The following is a 24,676-nucleotide window of genomic DNA, read 5'->3' as shown; positions in this document are numbered from 1 at the left end:
GTTAGAGTACTTGCACACATTTTCTGCCACAGCCCATATAGTAGTTATCTGTCCCATTTCCTGCATGTCCACAATAGGAGTCAATTGGTTTCTATCATTTTCCACCTGCAGGGCTGAGCCGCTGCTCTGGCTGACCAGTAAAAACTGCAGAAACACTATAACTAATCTATGCATTCCTTTAACAAATATTTATTGAGCATTTTCTTGGTTTGGGTCTCCCCAAAGTCAATCTGAAACAAAAGCTTAGATGTACATAGTTTATTTGGGAAAGGGCACCAAGGCAGAAGGAAAAGCCAACCCAAGGGGCTGGGCATGACTGAGCTGGTTACTACTGTGGACAACGGAAGCTCAATCCAGCCCCTATCAATCATGGAAGGATGAGGCATTCAACTCCAATTAGTTATAGGCTAACTTCCTTAAAGTTCCAGGCTGTGCCAGCTCCAGATGAAGTTCTAAGGTAAGCTCTAAAGAAGGCAGCAAAGAGCTAACTGAGGTGGCAGCATTCATGGAAACCCTCCACCAACACTGGAGAGCTGAAATCAGAAGTGGGCTGAGGAGATAATGCGACAATAATGTTTACTACAGGGTCCTACCACGTGACAGACAGAATGCTAGGTGCTAGCCATGCAACAACCATCAGGACAAACCACTTCCTTGCTTTCATGGAACTTACCTTTCAGTATGGTGTAAAGAATATAACAATGTACAAATCAACAAATAAATAATGATGGGTTTGAAAAGTACTATGAAGTAAATAATGAAAAGAGTGTGTGTGGGGGTGGGAAACAGAACCACTCTAGATATAATTGTTTGGAAGAGGTGACGTTCAAGCGGAGTCTAAAGGATAAGAAAGAATCTATGTCTCAGTCCATTCAGGCTGCTATAACAAAAATACCATAAATTGGGTGGCTTATAAATAGCAAACCTGTATTTCTCACAGTTATGGGATCTTGGAGGCTTAAGATCAAGGCACTACAGATTTGGTGTCTGATAAGGGCTGGCTTCCTCAGAGGGCTGCCTTCTCATTGTAATCATACATGATTACACACAGAATGGGCAAGGGATCCCTCCAGGGCCTCTTTTACAAGAGTATAATCATATTCATCTCCCAAAGGCCCCACCCCCTAATACCATCACCTTGAACATATGAACACATGAATTTGGAAGGTATGCAAACATTCAAACCATAGCAGTTTACTAAGGAAAGGCCTGGAGAAAGAGCTTTCCAAGCAGTGAACAGCATATGCAAACACCCGTGTCAGTAAAATTGACAAATTCTATAAACTCTAAGAGTGAAATATGGTAAAGGTAATGTTATGAGTGAGGTGGATAGAAGCAAAGTTATCACAGTTCCATGAATAGAGATTTCAAAAATCTTAGAATAAATGTAAATGGAAACTGTATGTGAGATAGAATTTTGTAACAGTTGGATTGGCAAAGATCCAAAGGTTTGTAAAGACTCCACTGGGGAAAATGTGGGGAAACCCACACTACTATACATAACTGTGGGACTATCAGTTTACGATATATAAGGAACAATTTAGCCATATGTATCTAATATTTAAAAGAAAAGAGGGAGAGGGGACATATCCTTTACCATAACAATTCTTGTAAGAATTTTTTCTATAGATGTATCACACAGGCACACAAAAATACTCCTCAGGACTCTACAGCATTATTCAAAATAGCAAGTGTCTGGAACAAAGCACATATAGGCTAACTGCTGTATAAACAAACAAGTCCCAGTGGTTTGACCTAGTGAAGGAGGGCAGAGTCCAACCAGGAGCTTACGATGATGACATGCCCTGTGCCCAGTCCTAGTCTATGCACATTGTCCCTACATACCGTCTGATTAGCATCTACTCACTCTCAAAAGTGCCACCTCTTGACCACAGACTTAGGAGCACCATGTGCTTCAGGAGCCCATTATCGGCCTTCCTGGGGTCTCCCCCAATCAACCTGGAGATGCAACAGGTTTCTGGGCCAGGCCCAGAAGCGGCACACGCACAGCTCATTGGCCAGACCCTGTCACATGGGCAGCCCAGCCTCAAGGGAAGATGGGAAGGTGGTTCCAGCTTTGGTGGGAACACACGGGGACCCACAGAAGGGACACATGGGTAGCCCCTACCACAATGATCCTTAAGTATACTGGGGGCTTGCGTGTATGACTAACCCAAGTCAGGAGCTGGCAATCTTGGCGGCTTATAGGAAGAGTTAAGAAAATAGCGAGCGGGGCGCCTGGGTGGCTCAGTTGGTTAAGTGTCCGACTTCGGCTCAGGTCATGATCTCACGGTTCGTGGGTTCAAGCCCTGCGTCAGGCTCTGTGCTGACCGCTCAGAGCCTGGAGCCTGCTTAGGATTCTGTGTCTCCCTCTCTCTCTCTGTCCCTCCCTGCCCGTGCCCTGTTTCTCTCTGTCTCGATAATAAATAAACATTAAAAATTAAAAAAAAAAAAAAGGAAAAAGAAAATAGCGAGCAAGAGATTTATCGTGCTACCTATTCTGTTGCAATTTCTACCATGTACTACCTTAAAAAAAAGAGAGAGGACTTTAGCTGTGAAGGGACGCAAGGAAAATTCAAAACTTCCACAGGCTAGTTGAGGTGGTGGTTAATTCCTCACCCAGCACCACAGCCGGCTCTGCCGCACAAAGGAACCCCTACAAGGGAACCCCTACAAGCCAGGGCAGGAACCGAATTCGGCAAGCAAGGGCCACACGAGCCACAGGCTAGTTGAGGTGGTGGTTAATTCCTCACCCAGCACCACGGCCGGCTCTGGCCGGCTCTGCCGCACAAAGGAACCCCTACGAGCCAGGGCAGGAGCCGAATTCAGCAAGCAAGAGCCACACGAGCGCTGAAAGCCACACAGTCCGAGACCTCATTCAAGGCCAACACTAGAACTGCCGTCTGGCGGTAACCACAAAGACCTACCCAGACGGAAAACACTGCCGCCGAGTACAACGGATCCAGCTAAGCCCCGCCCTCACGCCGCTCCTACGCGCTAAATCCGCAACGTCCCGCTCCACCCGACCAGTGACACAACGTGCACGTAGGCGGAGTCTAGGCTCACGGGTTCCGCCGTCTCTCGGCCTGTGGGTGGTGGCCCTGGTAACGCCAGGCGGAGAGGAGAGTGGGAAGCTTCCTCGGTAGCCCGCCAGCTCCCTCGAAACGGAACCTCCCTCCGTGGTGGAGCAGACAGGATCCCACAGGGTAAGGGAGGGGCGGGCCAGGGACGCGCGTAGAGCTGGCCGGGTCTTTAACGCCCTTGTTCCATTAGTCTTCCTTGAACTCTGGGCTCCTCCGTGATGGGAGCGATTCGTATTCTGGAAACGGGGTGGGCCAGATAGCAGGGGACACCTTCCTGAGGGCAGCTGGGGCCCTGCCGCATTCATTCATTCATTCAGCAGCATTTGCTGGCCCGCTTCCTAGAGCTGTGCCAGATGCCAGAGATCCTGTAGGGGAAGGGCTGGCAGGCCCATTCGCTCTGGGCCTCAGCCCAGATGGGAAGCCCAAGTAACGGGCAAGATTATGCCATTCTGACACTACTGCGGATATGAGGACAATAAACTCTGGCATTGCTGTGGTGACCTGGAATAGAGCTCATAGGGTGGTCAGGCTTTCTGCCTGAGCTGAGGCATGAGCCAGGAGTGCTCCAGGCTTCCAGAGAGAGAGACAGAGACAGGCCCCGGAGTGGATAGAGCCGGACACTAACCTGGACTCCCTTCATTGAAAAGCCTTGAAGAGTCAGGAAGGTAGAAAAGGGAGAGATAGGCAGGGGACCATGGAAGGAAGGATGTTTTTAATCTTAAGTTAGAAGCCATAGAATGGTTTTAAGGGTTGGGGAAGACCCTGAACTGTTTTGTAGATTATGGTAGGCACAGACCCCATATCCTGGGCATCCACCCAAAGGAATCAGTCACCCAGAAGTGCCTGGGTAACTTCAGTTGTCTCTCCAGATGCCAGTATTCCAGGATCATGCTTATCAATCCATACATCCTAGGTCCCTCAGGATGCCATGTAGGTCCTAACCCATAGCCACCCAGTGAATGAATTTGAACCTTCTAGGAGGGAGGTTGCTTGGGGATAGGTAGATAGCAACTGTGATTACAAGGGCTTTCTGACCCACTATGCAAGAGCTATGATGGATGGGGGGATTAGGGTTTGTCTAGGGGAGGTTCTTGTGTTTCTGTTACCAATATTTTAACAAGTTTCATGGGGGAGTAAAACATAGTGGTATAAATCTGTAAACTGTTTCTGTCTCCCCCCTCCCTCATAAGAATCAGTTGGCTAATAAGGTGTGTGTCTCTCTGCCTTGTGGAACCTCATGAAAAACCAGAGAGGTAGACAACTGTATAAAGAGATCTGGAAGAGCCTCCCCTCCCACTCTGTCTTGTGAAAAGGAAACAACGGGTGATATTAACACGGCTGACTCATGTATGTATGCATTTCTTTTCAGAGAAGGGTAGAAAACTGCATTTGAGCCTACTAGGATTATAAGTAGCAGTTTGTTAATGTCATTTAATTTTGGATAGGTTTTTAGCATATGTGGCAGTCATTTGTACACATGACCCTTTTATGTACTTTAACTGAAAGTCTTGAAGAAACTGGCCAACAGATTGTGTGGCCACTGATCCAAATCAGATAGAGCTTGTATTTCGAGAAGCTCACCTGCCTTCCTACCTCCTAGAATGCTAGCAAAGGGAAAGGGCAGGCACCTGCTTCTTGCACCACTGACCCCAACATCCCTCTGACAGAGGATAACCCCCAGCTGGAGCCAGCTGAGAGCAAGATTTGCTAGGCCAAACCTCTTTTTGCCTTTGCACACCTTACATTCTGCCCCACCCTACTCCCAGCCTACTCTTTATTCCCCACCTGGCTTACCTACCTTATAGTCTTGTTCTAGACTCTCACTGCCTTTAAAGGACAAAGGTAAAGTTGAATTGTTTTCCTGAGTGGATTTCTAGTGAGGGCTTGATCAACACATTTATGCTATGGTGTCAGTGGTGCCCATAGAAATGCAATTTGCCCCTCCAGAAATTGTCTCATAGTAATAGTATCACTGAACAACCCAATGGAGTGAAACTGGCTTTTAAGTTTGGGTCTCCAGGATGCGGAGGTGCCTGTGTGCCAGTCTGTTCCTGGCTCTATGCTCTCTAAATGTTATTTTCTATTTGGACTCTATTTATCTCATGCTGAGCCTGTTGGTGTGTAACTTTAATGATTATGTATGTGTAATTTTGTGAGAGTAATTTTTTGTTGTTTTCTAAAGTAGAGTTTTACATTAATAGGGAAAGTGAAGTGATGGAGCACATTTGACTTGGAGACAGAAGCCACAAAGTCTGGTCTGTGCCTCACCACATGCCAGCTGTGTGATTCCAGGCAAATCTGTTTTCAAACATTTCCTGGGCCTTGGTGCTGTCATATGGAAATAAGTTGTTGTATGTTATGTGGTGTAAGTGCCAGCCTTGTGGGCCTCTGGTAACAGGATATAACATATGTAAAGGGTATTTTTTTAATGGGCAGACAAATGTATTAAAGAGCAACCTTTGCCTCAAAATTTGGTATACCACCTGTTAACCTGATCATGTAAGACATGGTTTGTAGACTAACATGGGGCATGATAAAATGGAATTATGAAAAATGGTCTTCTACATGTGCGGCTCAGGCAGGCCAGTATAGTGCCAGTCACTGGTTGCAAAGGAGAAGAGAGAGTGTACAGAAAGAGAGAGAGAGAGAGAGAGAGAGAGAGAGAGAGAGAGAGAGAGAGGCAGAGAGACAGAGACAGAAAGAAAAGCAAGAGAGAGTCTTATAAAAAACACCATCAAAGTTGAAAGATGTTAGTATTACTTTTATGTCCTTACGGTTCATCCTTGAAAATAGCTGCTATAGAGCTTTCTCTTTAAAAAAAAAAAAATCATTGTTTAATCTTGTAGCAGTGGAAAACTCTGGGTTACAGTAACCTAACGAAAGGAAGCCTGTGAGAGTGCCAGTTGTAGGGCGAGCACTGGCTTCCTGGGGATGGGCATTCCCCAGGTCACATCTCAGCCTTGCTTGTTGCTAGGTCTTCTGTCATTGATTTTTTTACTCTTAATCTTAGCTAACATCTCCTTAAGGCAAATGGTTCCCCAGGTCACAATCCCAAAACTGCTGTCTCATGAAGGTCAGTTCCATTTCTGCCCATGCCCTGCTGTCATTTCAAACTTGTAGAAAACCTGGTCACTGTTGTCTCCTGCTCATATAGCCCCTTCCCAAATGGCCTACTTCTGTTGGTGACCAACAGTACTACTTTTACCATTTTATTCTGTGTAGGTCTTACAGATTTTTTGTCCCCCATTTCCTCCATTGGGGGTATAGTTGGGTGTAATTGATTATTTCATAGGGACAGTATTTATTCCCTTCTCATTTCTTTTTAAATATATTTTCTATATATTTCCTTTGTGGATACCACAGAGGTTACATATAACATCCTAAAATTATAACAGTCTATTCTAAATTTTATCCCAGCTTAGCTTGAATTATATATGCTTCTTCTCTTTTATATCATACATTTTCCTAATTTATGTTTTTGATGTCACATCATTTGTTTTCTTTTGTTTTACTTTTATTTATTTTGAGATAGTGCAAGTGGGAGAGGGGTAGAGAGAGAGAATCCCAAGCAGGCTCCACATGATCAGCACAAAGCCCATTGATAGGCCTGAACTCAAAAGCTGTGAGATCATGACCTGAGCTGAAGTCAGACACTTAACCAACTGAGCCACCCACACACCCTTCAGCATTTGTTTTTTAAATGCTGAATAAAATAAAAAGTGGAGTTACAAACCACTATACATTAATACCAGTTGTTGTATTTGTCCACATATTTAACTTCACTGGAGATCTTTATATTTTCTTATGATTTCCATTACTGTTTAGCCTCCTTTTATGTTAGCCTTTAGCATTTGTTGTAGGGCAGGCCTGCTGGTAAAGAACTACCTCAGCTTTCATTTATCTGGTACTACCTTAATTTCACCATTTTTGTTGTTATTGTTGTCGGTTTGTTTTTTAATTTTTTTATTTAATTTTTTTTTTTTTACTTATTTTTGAAAGAGAGGGGCACCTGGGTGGCTCAGTTGGTTAAGCCTCTGGCTTCGGCTCAGGTCAGATCTCACCTTCGTGAGTTCGAGCCCCGCATCAGGCTCTGTGCTTACAGCTAGCTCAGAGCCTGGAGCTTGCTTCCGGTTCTGTGTCTCCTTCTCTCTCTGACCCTCCCCCTCTCATGCTCTGTCTCTCTCTGTATCAAAAATAAGTAAAACATTAAATAAAATTTTTTTAATTAAAAAAAAAAAAACCCAAGCCTCTTGCCCCAGGCATGTGTGGGTCTTCAGTCACTCCGTGACTTTCATAAGAAGCACCCACAGCTGCCTTCCATAGTTTTCCCCCATCTGAGCACCAACTCAGGCAAAACAGACACCTCTCTTGGGCAGCCGGAAGATAGGTTAGGATGGTGCTCTGCTCCCTCCACTTTGAGGGAAGGAGATAAGTAGATTCTGGGCTGCTGCTTCCTTTAGACTGCCCTGTGCAGGGAGGGGTGGGGTCAAGGGTGAGTAAATACCCCTGAACTTACAACAGTTCTGAATATGACTTCTTGATTGGGCATTTGCTTATAGATCTATGGATCTTTGATCATTTTTCAGAATGCCTATAAAGCTTGTAAGCCAGTCCAATTTTTTTTTAATATTTCTGTGAGGGAACAAGGGCCTCAGGCTCCTTATTCTATCACCTTGCTGATGTTCCTCTCCTCATTAAAGGGTTTGAAACAGGGACTATTTTGATTATTTTTAAATGTTTATTTTTGAGAGAGAGATAGAACACATGCACATGAGGGAGGGAGACAGAAGATCTGAAGCAGGCTCTGCACTAACTGCAGAGAGCCTAATGTGGAGCTTCAAGTCACAAACCATGAGATCATCACCTGAGCCGAAGTCAGATGCTTAACGGACTGAGCCACCCAGGCACCCCAAAACAGGGACTCTTGCGTGTCTGGTGACAGTATGGGAAGTAGACAGAAAAAGAGGAACATCTTCCACCATTCTAGATAAGGACCTGTGTTCTCAACTGAGCAGTAGTGGCATAACCAGGCTATGTCCCTGGCATTGTTACACATTATGATGGTACTAGGCCAGAGGGGGCAGGGAGTACAAAGAGAGCATAATAGGGGTGGGGGCCTTCCACATTAAGGGTGATTGGAGAAGGTGGGGACAATAACATTTCAGCTGAAGCTTGGGGATGAGAACAAGGTTGACCAGGTTGTTGCACGAGCATTCGGGGATCCAGTAACAGTGTGTGCAAAGGGCCTGAGGCAGAGAAGAGCTGAGTTCTAGGGACAGAAGGAGGCACTGGGTTCTCAGAGCACTGTGAACAAAGGCAAGAAAAGATGAGAGAAAGCTGCAAAGGCTGGTGAGGAGCCAGGGGGTGATTCTCAGAGCAGTAGGAAGCTCCCAAGTAAGACCCAAGAGAGGCCCAAATTTAGGCCGGAGCAGGGGTTGGGGAGGGAGGCTTGCTCCTTGGTCCTGCCAACATAGACTTTCCCTCAGCCCTGTACACAGCAGATGCTCAGGGAGGGGTGACTTGTCCTGCCCCCTACCTAAGCTTGGGTGGTGGACCACTGGTGTTCCCCTAAGCAGGAACACAGAGAGAGCCAAAGGTTTGGTCAGTGCTCTTGGATCTGAAGGCATCCAGGTATGGCTGCAGGGCTAGATCCTGGAAAGGTGTGGCCACAGAAGGCCTGGACTCCCTTCCCCACCACCCCAAGGGCCACTTTCATTCCATTTCTCCTCTGCTCAGACAGCCTTAGGGTTGAAGACCACCACAGGCTTGCCTCCTATACTTTTAACTCTGGCCTCTACTTTTCTCCTCCCCAGACAGTGCAATCACACTGTTCCATCACTACTGTCTGTCACTGTCCCTGGTTCCAAAGGGGATGTTACCTTCTGCTATCCTGCTATAAAGCCAGCACTCAGTATGTGTTCTCTGTGTCCTCTTCTGAGCACATTGCACGTCTCATTGTATCCCCCAAACAGTGTCATTAAGCAGCTTTCCACCTTACAGATCAGGAGACCAGCCCCTATGAAGGTTAATTTGCCTGCCATCACATACTGCTATGGGCAGAACACAAACCCATATCCTGCTTTCAGCCTTGCACTTTCCTGTCTCCTTACTTCCAGGAGAGTCCACTATGTTTACCACAACTGACAGAGTGAGGGGTGGACATTCCCCAAGGGCAAGGAGCCCTGAGAATCAAGCACCCTGCTTGTCTTTTGAAGCCTCAGGTTCCCACATGGTTTCTTATACCAGAAGCTGCTAAGAAAGCTTCAATGAACGCTTTTATTTGAGGGACTGAGAGGTATTGAACCAAAGACAGTGGTGCAGAGTTAGTTTCTTTTGCTGTTTGGGTAGGATTTCATAGGCTTGGAAAGCACACAAGCACTGTTTCCTCCTTGGCGGAGTGTGCTACATGAGTAAAAAGAGGCATCTCCTATGAAACTTCCAGGAAAATGAGCTGCATTCCTCAGACATGGCTGGGGCTCTCTGTAGTCTCCAAAGGATGAGACTTTAAGTCTTTTGAGAAGTGAACACCCATATAGAAGAGGAAGCAAGAATTGAGAGAATGGATTGGACACGTGTTCCTATACCATGAAAGGTTTAGGGATACCATTTACATGTGGCTTTTTAAAGTGGCCACAAGTCCAAAAACCACTTGTCTGGAACAACACTTGTTCAGGACCAGGCTCAGGCGTTAGAGCAAGCAGCTGTGCCCCAAGTCAGCCTCTGCAGGACCTTCTGCTTTGAGCAGGTTATCTAATCTTTTTAAGCCCCAGGTCCTCTTCTCTTCTATAAAGTGGTCTCATACCTTCTAGAAGCACTTTGAGGACCAAATGAAGCTTCTCATTCCAAGTGGGAAAATGCATACCTGTTTCTGGCTGAATGTTTTGTCCCCAAGCACAGGCACTGGAAGCTAACATGTTTTTCCTGCTTCACCTCCCTTTTCACCAATAGCTACAGCACAGTCCTCAGCAGATAGAGACATGCGAAAAATACCAAATAATGGGAACCTGAAGATGACGAAGGTGGCGTACCCTCTGGGGCTGTTCATTTGCCTGTTCATCTATGTCGCCTACATCAAGTGGCACTGGGCCTCCGCCACCCAGGCCTTCTTCAGCATCACTGAGGTAGCCTCTGGGGTCCAGAGGGGCCAGCAGGTTCACAGTCTCCCGGGAATGGCTACACATAGTCACGAGGTTTTCTATGGCATCATGTTTGACGCAGGAAGCACTGGCACCCGTGTCCACATCTTCCAGTTCACCCAGCAGCCTGGAGGTATGCTGGACGGAGGGCCCTGGCCATTCACTGCATGGTTCTCCTTGCTCACATCAGAGCTCTTGGTATCTCTTCCACTTAGAGACAGTGGTTTTTCAGCATATGGGCTGGATGCCCTACCTCAGACTCATCTGCAGGTTCCTGGAGAAACTGGCTCAGGTGTGGTTTGGGGCCTAGGAGTCTAAATTTTCCCAGAACCCCAGACTGTCCATACTCACACTAGCCTGGTGACCACCTGAGGGCAGCTAAGATCCCTAAGGGTATTGCATGGTGTGGCCTGGCCCAGCATTCACCAGCAGGTCAGGGGGCAAGGACCATGACTTAAGCAAGAAGCTGCATTGGGAGAGGTTCAGGCACGAAGTTGCCCCAGACTCAGACTAGTATGAGTCAGGTGTCTGGGTAAGTCATGAACTAGCATAGACCTGGGACCCAGGCTGACATGGTAGTGCCCAGTGGGTCCTGGAGGAAAGAGGGGTGACAGACGAGAGTGGCCTCAGCAATGAAGCGGGAGCTGGAGCCTGAGCCCCGTCAGCTTTGCTTGCCAGGGTCTGGGCCCCAGGCTTCTGGCAAGAGGGAGGAGGGAGTTTGTGTGTGTTCACCCCCAACTTCTCCTATGGAGAGACCCAGTCACTGCCCAGCTCTACGCTCTTTGCCTCCTCCGTTTGATCTCCTTCCCCAGCGCCTCTTGTACCCTCCAGCTGTGAGGGTCACCCTCCAGCTTCTAGCCAGCGAGTGTTTTCCCCCTGGCTGCCCATTAGGTCTGCTGGTTGCATCTGGTTCTTTGGTGACCCTCAAAACCTTTTGAGTAGACACTGTTTTTGAACTGGTGGCAATAGACACCATTAGTAGTTCTCTCCAAAACTGTCATGGCATTTTTTCTTTACTCTTCATCTGCTTCATTAGTTAACTCATTTCAGTAAAGTTTTATATGCCAGACCTCTGTACCTCCAAAAATGGTTTTAAAGCTTTTAAGACAATTCATGTTCAGCATGTAATCCTTTAGTAGCCATATTCCAGTATTTTGTCTCTGGAGGGACATCCTTTCAAAAAGTTCTGTCCCTGATTTTTCCTCCTGGGTCTTCATATCCAAATTTGGACCAGCATTTCTTGGCCACCAATGTGCCTCTGAACACTTGCTGTGTATGCTCATGGGTCCAGGCCCCTTATAATTTGAAACACTCTTTTTTTAAAAGAAGGGAAAAAATAGATGTTCTTTCAGAACCTGCACTACATCCATCACAGAACAGAAAAATGATTTTCATATTTGTGGTTTGGAATTATCTGCCCTGTTCCTCTGTTAATACACAAACCATGTTAAAATTTAGTACTTTAGATGGATACAGTTTTGTATGTAAGTTATACCTCAGTAAAGTGGATTAAAAAAATAGTTTTGACCAAAGGATCAGGTGTTAACACTCACTGTTTATCTGAACTAAAGAGGCAGGATCCCAGCCACTCTGGGATTGGTCTGATTTCAGATGTCTGCCTTTGAAAAGGGCAGGAAGCCATGGTTGTATATATTTATATATTCATGTATATATTTGCAGTATACCTTTTTAAACATGTTTCCCCCTTAGAAACTCCCACTTTGACCCATGAGACCTTCAAGGCACTGAAGCCAGGTCTGTCTGCTTATGCTGATGATGTTGAAAAGGTAATGATTTTTCTCTCACATTTATTGTTCTTCACTTTTGTCTTCCAACTGTGCAGTTTGTTAAAACCAGCTCTCTTTCTGTTGAGTGCAATAGGCCTTCTTCACAGAGAAAAGCATCTCTGACAGTGCTAACCTGGGACATCTGCTGTTTAGGATGATCAGTTGGACTCTGGTACTGTGCACAAGGCCAAAGGAGGGCACCACTGCCCCCACCCCCCAGCTTCTTAGGCCCTTCCCCCAACCATCACACATACCACCCAGAAGTCTTAGTGTCATTCAAAAGTACAAAGGCTACAAACTTGACAAAAAGCATTATTTGAGAGTTTATTTTTGTTTCAGTTCCTCTGATTGTGGATGACAAAAGTTGACTAACACAAAAATTTGAAGTTAAAAATGTAAAATCCTGTTAGACCTATAGACTTTTGTCATCCACAATCAGAGGAACTGAAACAAAAATAAACTCTCAAATAATATGGAAACCAATTTGACAATAAACTATTATAAAAAAATGTAAAATACACAAAACCAAATAAGTGTAAAAGATTTAAACGGTCAATGATTTTTGTAAGTTTGTAGCTTTTGTATTTTTTACGTCCTTAAAGCTTATAGCTGCACTGATACTGGACACCTGTATTTCCACTAAGGCACTGATGAAACAGAGCAGTTAGTGTTATAGCTATCCATGCCTTTTGGCTCAAGCATGTGTTAAAAGCTAATACATATCATTCTTGCCCACAGGTGTGTCTTGATCTCAGTGATGTAATAGCTCTGCTTTCCTGTGGCTTGGTTAAAATTGAAAACAAAATTGAAATGAGCGATGTTAGAGTAACCATGAGGTTACACATGATTAAATTAGGTGTCTTAAGAATAAACTTATAGGACTTTTAACCTCTTACTTGTTTTAGTGGCAGTACACATTCAAGTGGGACATATTTCAGAGCTTCACAGGATGAACAGTGAGAACTCCCCTCCCTCTCAAGTCCCATCCAGGAGAGCTGGTGTCCCTGGTTTCTTATGTCCCTGGTGTCCTTCAAAGGCTAGGTGAAACACCTATGAGCAAATATATCTATATTCTTCCCCGTCCCCTATTTTTACAATAGAATGGCATTCACATTATTACATACTTTGTTTTTGTCATTCAGCAGTATAACATGGAGAACATTTACTATCAGGATATGAAGAGCTTCCTTGATTTTTCTGGCAATGGTATTGCAGTATGTGCAGGCACATTAAATTACAGAACCAGTCCCCTCCTGAAGGACATTTGAATGATGTCTAACGTTTTACTCTTAATGATATAAGGCTGCAGTCAGTCACCTTATATGAACTTCATTACCCACACATGCAAAGGCATTCATCTCAGATGAATTCTTACAATGGGATTCCTGAGTAAAAGGAATGTAAGTTGCTCCTTGGACAGACATTGCCAAATTGCTCCCAAAGCTATTGTGCCGCCTCTACACTGACATGGGATCCTTGCCAACTTTTGGGTCTCAAGTATTTTGGCTAGTGTAAATGATTCCTCTTTGTAGTTATTCATGGGGTTTTAGCACCATGAGGAACCCCAGAATTCATTCATGATTTCCAGGGGAATCAGCTCATATGATGTCACTCATGGGGTTGGTGCCAAGGCTGGGTGGGGTTTTGGTTGCCAGAGTGTAGAACAGCAACACCCCTCTTGTGTGTGTCCTTAACCCACCATGCTCCATTGCCACAGGTGTTTCTCTGTGATCACCTTGTCCCTGTTGCCTGTCACACCTGCCAGCACCACTTAAATCATGTTCTGCTGATTTGGAAAATTAGAAGGAAACCTATTTATGAGTTAATGAAACCAAAAGTTGGAGGAGCATCTGGGACCCAGTATGCTGAGCTTTGACTCTATTTTATTTTTACCACATTCACAGAGCACTTCAGGAATTCAGGAATTACTGGATGTTGCTAAAAAAGACGTTCCTTTTGACTTCTGGAAGGCTACCCCCTTGGTTCTCAAGGCCACAGCTGGTTTACGTCTATTACCAGGAGAAAAGGCTCAGAAGTTACTGCAAAAGGTGATATTACCCATTTACCCCTGGGGGGTGGATAGCTTATGATAGCTGGAAACACCAAATATTCAGCCATTGTCCGGCTGTCAGAAGGGCTATGTAGAAGATTCCTGGAGAGAAAAACGCATCAAAATGTTAACAGCAACAGCATCACCTTTAGCTGTTTGTGTTTCCCAGAATGAACTGGTTGTGTGATAACAGCAACTTTGTTTTAAAAATACATTGAAGCCTTTTGAAGGGCTTTCTTCCATGCAGAGACTTGCTCCATGTACAGGGCTGTGGAAGCTGAGTTCCTGACACTTCATCTCCAGCCTACTTGTTCTTTTTTTTTTTTTTTGATGTTTGTTTATTTTTGAGAGACAGAGCAACAGAGTGTGAGTGGGGGAGGGGCAGAAAGCAAAGGAGACACAGAATCTGAAGCAGGCTCCAGGCTCTGAGCTGTCAGCACAGAGCCTGACACAGGGCTCGAACTCACAAACCGCGAGATCATGACCTGAGCTGAAACTGCTGCCTCAGCTGACTGAGCCATCCAAGCACCCCTCCAGCCTACTTGTTCTTGCTCCATGTAGAGGGCTGTGGAAGCTGAGTTCCTAACACTTCATCTCCAGACTACTTGTCCTGGAAACTGCTAGTTCCCCTCTTGGTCTGATCCACAGATGTAACTGCTGAGGAGGCCTTTAGCCTTCTCCTGCCCTGTTCCATTTCTCACGTGGCTGGGATTGTCCCAAGGCCCAGCAGCAGCCCTGTAAAGGGGCTCTGGACCCTGTCTCTAACAGGTGCCTGCACGATTCTTATTGTCAGGCACATTAGGGAAACTGCTATCAACAACATGGTTCCCTCATCCTCTGTACTGTTTCTAAACTATGCAACTGCTAAATAATGAATTATTGCACATTTTTCAAAGTCCCTTATAAAAATTACCTTTACATGCTCAAGTCAGATGGTGAACCACAAGTGCAGTTGGAATGTGCCGAGTACTGAAGTCTCTGTGTGTCAATAGTTGGGGGAAAAAAAAAGAATGTATATGTGGAGAAGGAAATACATCCAAATGCAACTGCTTTCTGCCTTCACCTCCCTTCTGTGGGGCTGTCTCCTGAATCCCAGGCTCAACTCTGCCTTGAGGGGCTTCTTGCCCCTCACCTCTAGTCCTAAAGCAGGGCAGTGTTTGGGGGCCCACCAGGCTCAAGGTGCCCCTGAGGAATTCTGGCCCAAAGTGGCTTGAAGACAGGGCTCTTCAGCATAGTGTCTGCCTCTGCCAGTCCAGGGATAGATGAAGGAGGATACCACTTGCAGAGGATTCGAAATTTAAAAAAAAATTTTTTTAACATTTATTTTTAAGAGACAGATCATGAGCAGGGGAAGGGCAAAGAGAGAGGGACACATAGAATTGGAAGCAGGCTCCAGGCTCTGAGCTAGCTGTCAGCACAGAGCCTGATGTGGGGCTCGAACCCACGAACCGTGAGATCATGACCTGGGCCGAAGTCGGATGCTCAACCGACTGAACCACCTAGGCACCCTGAGAAATTTAAAACAAAACGTGAGCTTTGTTACTTCACAGCACCAGCTGACACCCTCTGCTGTTTTGTCACCACCTGCTGAAAGCACAACATATTTGGGAATGTTGAGTTTAGGTTCTGAAGGATAAAGACATGTCTCTTTACATTTAGGTGAAAGAAGTGTTTAAGGCATCGCCTTTCCTCGTAGGAGATGACTGTGTTTCCATCATGAATGGAACGGATGAAGGTAGGGTCTCCAAAGTGCTCTGTCCCTCGAGATAGGCCGTGTGCAGGCTGCTTTTGGCTTCCAAGTGGGAGCTTTCTTCTTGGTCAGACATGGGCAAACGAAAGTGGCAGTCCCACTCAATTCATAGTTCAATTGTCTAAGAGGATCTTTGTGGGCCAGTGTTAGAGGCAGGTTCTCATCTTGACCATTTCCGAACTTGGCACAGATGAAGTTTCTGAAAACAAATCCTCTCTTCAGTTTTAAGAACATTACAGAGAATCCCCAATTGCTACCATATTTTGAAGTTTGTTGTTATATTGTTAACGCTAAGAGAAAAACGGTAAGATTCCTCACCAGCACCAGTCAGGTTCCTCACCAGGGGAGGGGAGAGCAACATTTGGTTCTCTTCCAAAAAGAGGACGTTGATGATAAAGAATAGGAAGGAGAGATGTGACACTTGACAGAGTATTGTAGTGTTTTAGTGTGGTGTCTTCTGGAATAGTCTTCCAGAAGCCACTGGTGCCTTGATGACTGATGCCTCTTCCTATAGTTGGTCTGGAGGCTGGGGAGTGAGGGTTGCTCACTTCGAGCTCCTGGAATATAAAAGTCGTCATTTGAGTGCATGTGTTGTTTATAGCATCTCAGGTGATTCTCATGCTGTCTGTGACCATCTCTTGTAGGCGTTTCAGCATGGATCACTGTCAACTTCCTAACAGGTACATTCTTCCCCACCTGCCCAAAGCTAACAGTCCATGGATGCCATTCTTGACAGCAGCAGCCTCATTTCTACTCTTTAACACCTTAGGGGTCCCATGTTGCTGCCCAAAGTAGAGTATTGGATAGTTTGGGGGCTCATCAAGGTGAGCATGGAGCTTGCAGATAAAAATGCTAGGAAAAGCAGCCTCTCTATAGACTTGGTTTTCACCAGCCTGGCTCCTGCCTCTTCTGTAGCCACACCTGCCTGGGGCCCTGTCCTCTCATTTCTGAGGAAGGTCATGAATAAAACCAGTCATGCTTTCAAGTAATAAATGTGATATGCATGCTCATCACCTTAGAATTGAATTCCTGTGCTGTATGCAGAACAGGGAACAAAAACATTAGTTCTTGGAACAAGGTGGCAAGTTGTTGTTATTCTTAGATTATTCTCAGTACGTTGATTTTTGTCTGTTTATTGTAATTAGGCAGAGACTAGCGTGTGTGACACATGTATGAAAAAGAAAGAAGTTTTGTGGCAGAATTTGCTCCTTGGGGATGGAGAGCCATGTTAGGGACCAGATTGGGAGTGCTGAGCTGAGGGAAAGCATGCTTCTGGGCATGAAGGGACATTATGGAAGTCTGTCTCTGAGGGATGAGCAGTAGATAAAGGCAGGCCCCACTTATCTGCTGAAGGTCAGTGTCATCCTATATTGTTAGAGCCAAGGCCAGTGGAGCCACATTCATGTCCCTTAAACATGTAGTGCATCCTTTCATAGAGATTGTTAAATACAGTTGTTTCTCTGTTTTTCTTTCCACTGAGGAGCCTGGCTCCTAAACTCTTTTTACTTTTTTGGCTGTTCTCAGTCTAATTACTAATGCGACAGTGCTGTGTTGGTTTCTATTCACTGTGCTCCAGGCAGTTTGAAAACCTCAGGAAGGAGCAGTGTGGGCATGCTGGATTTGGGTGGAGGGTCCACTCAGATCACCTTCCTTCCAAGAGTTGAGGTAACTGGCCCCTGCCATCCCACTGTGGCCCCTACCCTTCAAAGTCCACCCGCCCCTAGGAGTTGCAGCCCCACAGGGGAGGCCCATAGAACTAGAGCCTCTGGGCCTATATAGTCAGTTCCTATCCTAAAGGCCAGAGTCATTCACAGTTAATGCTGCTTCACTTGATTTTAACTCTGCCTGGGGGAAAAAAATGGAAATTTGTTCTTCAGTGGGGTAATAAATTAGATACTACCTGGAACCCTTTGGCCATAGGATGTGAGATGCTTCCGCTTCCACCCAGGGCAGCCAGAGAAGGACCATTAGTGAAGGGGCCATTAGAGCTTGAAAGAGCTCAAGCCCTGTGTGAAAGACCTTGTAAAGGAGATCAAAATGCTCTCAAACCATAGTTAACTACAGTGCCTTCCTCACCCACCAATTTTTTTAGTATTATTTTTAGTTTTCAGTGGAAGAACTTTTAAATTTACTCATAATTGTCTTGATTGGGCCATATTTGTCAGAATGGTAAATATTACTTATAAGGAGGAAAAAGTGTAGTTTTTCATTTAGAACATTTTATTTTTCATTGCTTGTTCCAAATTCTTTCATGACATGTGACTTAATGAAAAACTAATTTAATCAAATACATCTGTCAATACCCCAGTCTTTTCAAATGAAAGACCAGCCGGAAGGATAGTAATCCTCACATTCTTCCTCAGGACACCCTCCAGACCTGCCCACCTGGCTACCTGACGTCACTCCAGATGTTTAATCAGACCTACAAGCTCTATTCCTACAGGTTTGTTTCAGGAGTGGGGGTGGAGGGGCTTCCTGTCCAGGAGTGTGGTTCAGCGAGCCCTGTGCAGTGGCCCAAGCACTCACACAAACAGGCCAGGCCCTGGAAACCCCCCTGCTGGAGGCCCTGCTAGAGGCTCTCCCTCCTTTTCTTCCACCCTGCTATTCTCCCTGCTTCATTTTTCAATTCACCTACAGTAAAATCACATCTCTCTTTTTTGTGCTTATTCTGCTCTGCTGGAGGTTTCCAAAAGGTGTAAAGAGCCCATGGATGGTGCAGGAATTTTCTGAGCCATCTGCTTAGCATGTGGCACCTTTAGTAGATTCTTGGCATAAAGCACATGTGCTCCTTAAAGATCAAGGCACATCTGTGTTCACTGGCATATGCAGCTCCTAAGCAAGCTCTTGTCAGTTAATAGGCTTTCATTTGTTAAAATGAATGCCCTGAACTCAACAAACAGAGGCTTCTAAGAGCAGAAAGTCTACTGCGTCAGCTCAGGTTTCCTCTCTTTCCCACTTGTTTTGGATCAAGGCTGGGTGACTATACTGGAGGGGAAGTTGAAGATGCCACTGAGTTCTTCCTGTGGCAGGCCAGCCTCTCACCTAGGATTTTCTTTCCACAGCTACCTGGGCCTCGGATTGATGTCGGCGCGGCTAGCAATTCTGGGTGGCATGGAGGGGAAACCTGGTGAGTGGAATGAGAATTCAAAGCCCTCCTTGCTCAGCAGGCTTGAGGGGCCCTTCAGGAAAGGTGCTCCCACTCTCCACCCTCACAGTAGCCCACTGGGCCTGGGGGGACTGGGAGAGCCCAGGAAGGATGCATGTGGAAGGATGCACTCTACCCCTTATCAGTGGGCAGTCTGATGATGCTGAATGGTTTTGTTTTAGCTGTGCACATGCTTTCAAAAGGAAGAGATGCTAGTGAAGTCATTTTTCAAACACCGAGCTGAGGGATTTTAGACACCAAGAAGCTGTGTATAATCGTCACCTGTGTTTGGAATGGACTGGCTTTTAAGGATCTGAAGGGAACCTTATTCTTCATGACAGTGCAGGAGGAGCCATGAGGAGGTGATTCACATTCATTTACAACAATTCTAGTCTTGTGAGTCTGTCCTTCCATCTTCTGTTGTTCTGTGAAGGATCATTAAACACAGGCTTGGCCCTTTCTGCAGAAGTGGCATTGGACCAGAGATGGAGCCTATGTCAGGTCAGGATATTTCCTCCCAGGCCTTCTCTATCTTCCCTAACTGACCTGGCTGCAGAGAAGCCTAGTGCTGGGCACCAGGGTACATGAACTCTTATGAGGTCTTAGGGGATTACCGTGTCCCCATTTTGGGGACACTGCTCCGATGCGGGCATTGACCTCTCTTTTCTGATGGCATCAATCAAGACCCAAAGGTCTTGACCCATGCCTGTGGTCCAGACGTGTGTGCATGAGCCCACACCTGTGCTCCAGCCACAAGCCATTTCTCCAGCCCTGCCTTTCCTTGCCTCACACCTGCTTCCTTCCATAGGCCTAGCACTTCTCTGCACTTCATTTAAGGGCCTGGTTGTTCTGACAGGGTGGTAATGTTCAGCTGGAATTTTTGTTATTCACATACATCTTATTACAATTCACTTATTTCAAATCCTAGTGTTTAACCTCATTAATTTCTGGTTGCAAACCAGAAACATGTCCATGTCTCAGACATACCTGCAGCCTTTGTTCTGGGGCCAGAAAACACCTATTTAGTCAACAAGAAGAAGGCAGGAATCCATTTGCTTGTCTGTGGCTAGCCTTGGAGTCCCATCATCTGCATGAAGTGCCTACTTGGGACACATGGGGCTGTAACACCTGCCATGAAGGGTGTGGACAGCTCCTACCCCAGAGGAATCATCTCCCTATTGTGTTATCTATTGCTGCACAAGTACACACCAAACTGAGCGGTTGAAACAACCAAACAGCATTCATTTTATTATTGTATCTCATAATTGCCCAGGCTTGAGCTGGGAAGTACCTCTTCTAGGATCCCTGGGGTCTTGTGTGGTGACACCTGGGGTGTCTGGGTGAATGTTTTGCATCTCAGTGCTCCTCCATGTGGCCTCCCCCAGCAGAGCAGCCTGCACTTCTCCTTGACAGATCAGGAAGGAAAACTGCTCTGAAGTCACATGTCATCATATCCTACACATTCCATGGGTGAAAGCAGACTCAGAATCTCCCCAGATTCCAGGGCAGATATAGGGACTCACTTCTCAGCATGCACATCCTTGAGGGGTGACATCATGGGGCCAGCCTTGGAGGCCAACCACCATGCTTTCTACGCTATTTGTGAGGCCTAGGTTTTGTTTTGTGGGGCAGCACAGATACGTGGAATGGTAGCATTGTCTTGGCCCTGCCAGGTTATTCGCTGCCTCATTTGTCCATAAAATCAAGTAGCGTTGGCTCCCCTTCTATTAGGATGATTGTGACAATTGACTGAATATAGCACTTGGTCCAGTGCCTGGAACCCTGAAGCCCCTCAGTGCATGTAAGCTGGGGGTGGCTATGTTTCCAGAACTGTAGGTTTCTGTGATAGAGAAAGGCTTTGCCTCTCCTAGTTGACCTGGAATGCTTCCACAGGTCAAGTCTAATCTGGCAAAAAGAAGCATGTTCCTTTGGTCCTCCAATGCCTTCATTACTAGTATTAGGGAGGAAAATTTTGTCTTTTGGCCTATTAGTTAAATTGACATAAGACAGATTAATAGGAGAAAAATTCAATTATGTATGCACAGGACTCCCATAAAAATATGACACCCAAGGACAAGTCAGGCAGTTGAGGCTTATGTACCATCCTGAGCTAAGGAATAGAATAGAGGTCTGGGGCTTTAAAGGGGAGGAGGGCATAATGAAGTCTGAGCAGGTCCCAACCTCTTTGGGGTTTGGGGTTGCTATCTGTCTCGTAAAGCCAAGTAGAGGGTTTGTCTTCTGGGAGGACAAAGTCGTTTTCTCCTCTGAAAAAGCTTCCTATATAGTTGGCTTTGGCATCTTCCAAGAGTAGGGAGACAGGGATTGAGGCCTCATGAGTCTGGGTTTTCAGCTGAGGTAGAGAGGGAAGACAGTGCTTATACCCAGAAAGTCCAAAGTTCGGTTTATTTACCTCTAAGACTCCACTGTTAACCTAGCCGAGGCTTCATGACTGTCACAGAAGTGGGTTCCTTAACAACATAATGTACACGGTTTTTTAAATGTTTTTTAAAATTTATTTATTTTTGAGAGACAGAGAGACACAGCGCGAGCAGGGGAGGGTCAGAGAGAGAGGGAGACACAGAATCCAAAAACAGGCTCTAGGCCCTGAGCTAGTTGTCAGCACAGAGCCTGATGGCGGGGCTCAAACTCACAAACTGTGATATCATGACCTGAGCCAAAGTCGGACACTTAACCAACTCAGCCACCCAGGTGCCCCAATAATAGTACAGCTTAAAAAGGGGTGGAGGAAGATGATTCACAGGACAATAAGAAGAAGAGATGTTTAGTCATTAGATGTGGTTGTGCTCCTGTACAGAGGTCATTCTTAAGAACTTAACTCTGGTAACAGCTCTCTTTCTGGGCTAGATGCCCTATCTAAATTCTTCTAGTTATTTAAAAGAAAGGTAAAAGTTTTTCTTGAATCTTCTAGATCTTGATTCTTAGCTCACAACACTCCACATGCCAAAGTGGCATATTTTGGGGTCATCTCTTCAGCTCCCTGTTAGTCCTGCGTTTGAAATTTCTCTAAGAAGTCTCACAGTCCAGAAGTCAAGCTAATAGATTGTTCCATCTCACTGAACCAGGCTCTTAGTCCTGATAATAGGTGGGTTCAGTTAGATAATTGTGTCTCTTTTCAGGAGGTAGTGATGCAGGTGGGCTCCTAAAGTTAGGCCTGTGGTACAAGAAATCAGGTATTTAAGTAAAAGGTGTTTCTGTGCAAATAAACACAGTGGTTAATGATTGGAGCAGATTATAATCCTAGTTTCTGTTCTGAAGGCAGCCATGTGAAAAGATTTCTAGGTGTCCAGCTTGAAGCACCTTCAGACGGAGAGAGGGGCATGAAGTGACAAACTGATAGGTTTTCCTGTTGGGGTTTGAATGTCTTTGGTGATCTTTCTGAGTGGTCCACACAGCGGCAGGCATGAAGATTATTCATACATGAACTATTGCAGTGATTTCTCTGAAGTTTATATCCAGTTGTCCAGCCTAGGTTGCGTGGCTTCAAAAGGCAGTTTTGGTTCTGTGATTCCAAGTCAGAAATGTGAGAGAAAAACTGGAAATGTTAGTTTGGAGAGTTATAGCCAGCTATCAGAGAAAAGTAGAATGATAAGACTCCAGTCCAACTTATAGGCAGTAAATAAAACCTCAAAGACAGCAGGAGTAGAATCTCATACCCACAAATGTATACTTTGGTTTCTACTAGTCACTCCAGTTCTACCAGAGATAAATGCAGAAAGCCTAATTTGTTTACAGATTAAGTTTATTTTCAATAAATTTGGTCGGATTACTTGCATAAGTGCAGCAAGAATAGGGATTGACCATATAGGCTCTTTTAATTCTCTTTGCTGGAACTTTCATAAGGAATCTCAGACTGATTTAAAATAGCCTCTTGAAGCTAGAATGTCAAGCCCAGGCCATCAGACTTGACTTGCAATATCTATTGTTTAGGTGAATTCCTCTTGAGGTCCCTAAAATATCATGAGGTTCCTGCATCTGCCAGAAAATGACTTTTACTCACCTGGTAAGCATGCTGGGAACCCTTCAAGCAAAGTATCAGGCCAGTTTTTTTCAGGGGGTTTCATTGACTTCATAACGCCAGTCTTAGTTCCTTAAAACTGTCTGGTCATGTCTGAGCTTACACACATCATTCTTAAATATGACATTCCAGTCAAAACCTTTGTAATATAGCCAGCATTTCCAGTTGTATTCTGGAGACACAGGAGAATATATTCTTACTGAATTTACATACATAACTATATTGCCATGAAAATAAGAATATACAGTAAGTTTCCAAATTCTGAAGTATCAAGGAGAAAAAGTAATTGTTTCATTTTTTGTTCACAAAGGTATATCTTACCAAGTTTTTGCTAGCTTAAGAAAAAAGAGAAAAAAAGTTTCCTTAAATCTGGAAAAACAGGGGCACCTGAATGGCTCAATCAGTTAAGTGGCCAGCTCTTGGTTTCAGTTCAGGCTGTGATCTCATGGTTTGAGAGTTTCTGTCTCCCTCTCTATGCTCCTCCCTATTTGCATGCTCTCTCACTCTCACTCTCGCTCTCGCTCGCTCGCTCACTCTTTCTCTCAAAATAAATAAATATTTTAAGCAAAACATAAAAGAACAGTGTTTGAAAGACTCATAAAAATTATAATCCTTCTCAGTTTATTCAGTTCCATGTAATTAGTACTTGTTTCCCTTAAATCAAGTTTTCCCTTTAGCTCTGGAAATTCTTACCCAGCCAGGTTTTATGATCATTAAGTTATCAGAAACCTGGACTTGTCAAAAGTTCTTTACTTGAATCTCTTTGAAGGGAAGTACTTTTGTAGGAGCACTTTTGCAAAGCATCAGAGTGAAACAGTAACTGTAAGTGACAAGAGACTTAAAATGCCCATTGTCAAAGATTTGATGAGGGTTCATTGTTGTGGAATTGATAAAGAGGTCTGGTTATTTCTGTGGTGCGCAATATTTTAAGGTAACAGAATTATGACATAACATTATACCCAGGACATACCAGAATTTTAGGGATTTGTTAACAATTTCTGTAATACTTATGTTAGTACCCATATAGTATAATCTTAGAAGGCTTATCATCACTTATTTGATATGCTTCCCAGGCAATTTAACATAACAAATAAACTCAGTGTAACATCTCTTTTTGTAGAGAGAGTATATCTTTTGAGATCTTCTAGGTGCCCTCTTACAGATCCCAAACTTAGTTGGAGGCCAAAAAAGACTTCATTTAGAATTTGATTTTGGAAAATTGTCAAAAAACCCCACAAGATTTGTACATTTGACTAATACAAATTACAGGTCATTATGAAACATTACTTATCTGTTTAACCAAAGAGACAAAGGATTTTAAGGGCAAATAGAGAAGGTTAGAAAGTTGTGAGCAAAACTGATCAAAGACCTGATAAAGCAAAATTATTTTGATAAAATATAATCTTCACTTTTTGTAGGCTGGTTACGTAAAAGGTAACAAGAAGACTTTCACAGTCTTATCAGGAGCAGGCCTGTTACTAGTCCCAGAAAACTTTGTCCTTTGAGTAGATGAAAGATCATTCAATTTTGGTTTCATATAAGTACACTACTGATTTTTAAAATTTTTTTATTATTTATATATTTTATTAATAGTTTATTACCATGTCGGTTTCCATATAACACCCAGTGCTCTTCCCCACAAGTGCCCCTCTTCATGACCATCACCTCCTTTCCCATTCCCCCCTCTCT

The 24,676-nt window shown here is 44.7% G+C and overlaps 1 protein-coding gene across 10 annotated transcripts in view; it reads left to right on the top strand.

The window, feature by feature from the left end:
* The first annotated feature begins 3,044 nt into the window (after positions 1-3,044).
* ENTPD6 (ectonucleoside triphosphate diphosphohydrolase 6) overlaps positions 3,045-24,676 on the top strand; it is a 43,426-nt gene continuing 21,794 nt past the window's right edge. For 4 of the 10 annotated variants that reach the window (XM_029916497.1, XM_029916501.1, XM_029916499.1 and 1 more), the window contains exons 1-11: positions 3,045-3,206; positions 4,274-4,430; positions 10,032-10,352; positions 11,930-12,006; positions 12,101-12,178; positions 13,911-14,054; positions 15,716-15,791; positions 16,451-16,486; positions 17,383-17,471; positions 18,170-18,249; positions 18,869-18,933. In XM_029916497.1, coding sequence (XP_029772357.1) covers positions 10,061-10,352; positions 11,930-12,006; positions 12,101-12,178; positions 13,911-14,054; positions 15,716-15,791; positions 16,451-16,486; positions 17,383-17,471; positions 18,170-18,249; positions 18,869-18,933 — 937 coding nt within the window. In that variant the 5' untranslated portion in view covers positions 3,045-3,206; positions 4,274-4,430; positions 10,032-10,060. The remainder of the gene's footprint in view (positions 3,207-4,273; positions 4,431-10,031; positions 10,353-11,929; positions 12,007-12,100; positions 12,179-13,910; positions 14,055-15,715; positions 15,792-16,450; positions 16,487-17,382; positions 17,472-18,169; positions 18,250-18,868; positions 18,934-24,676) is intronic. The other 6 variants (XM_029916503.1, XM_029916502.1, XM_029916494.1 and 3 more) reach the window with 5 other exon arrangements.

Source organism: Suricata suricatta, chromosome 12 (genome assembly GCF_006229205.1).
Source record: "Suricata suricatta isolate VVHF042 chromosome 12, meerkat_22Aug2017_6uvM2_HiC, whole genome shotgun sequence".
Classification (NCBI taxonomy): domain Eukaryota; kingdom Metazoa; phylum Chordata; class Mammalia; order Carnivora; family Herpestidae; genus Suricata; species Suricata suricatta.
The sequence above is the reverse complement of the archived record's forward strand: the minus strand, read 5'-3'. Positions and strand labels throughout refer to the sequence as shown.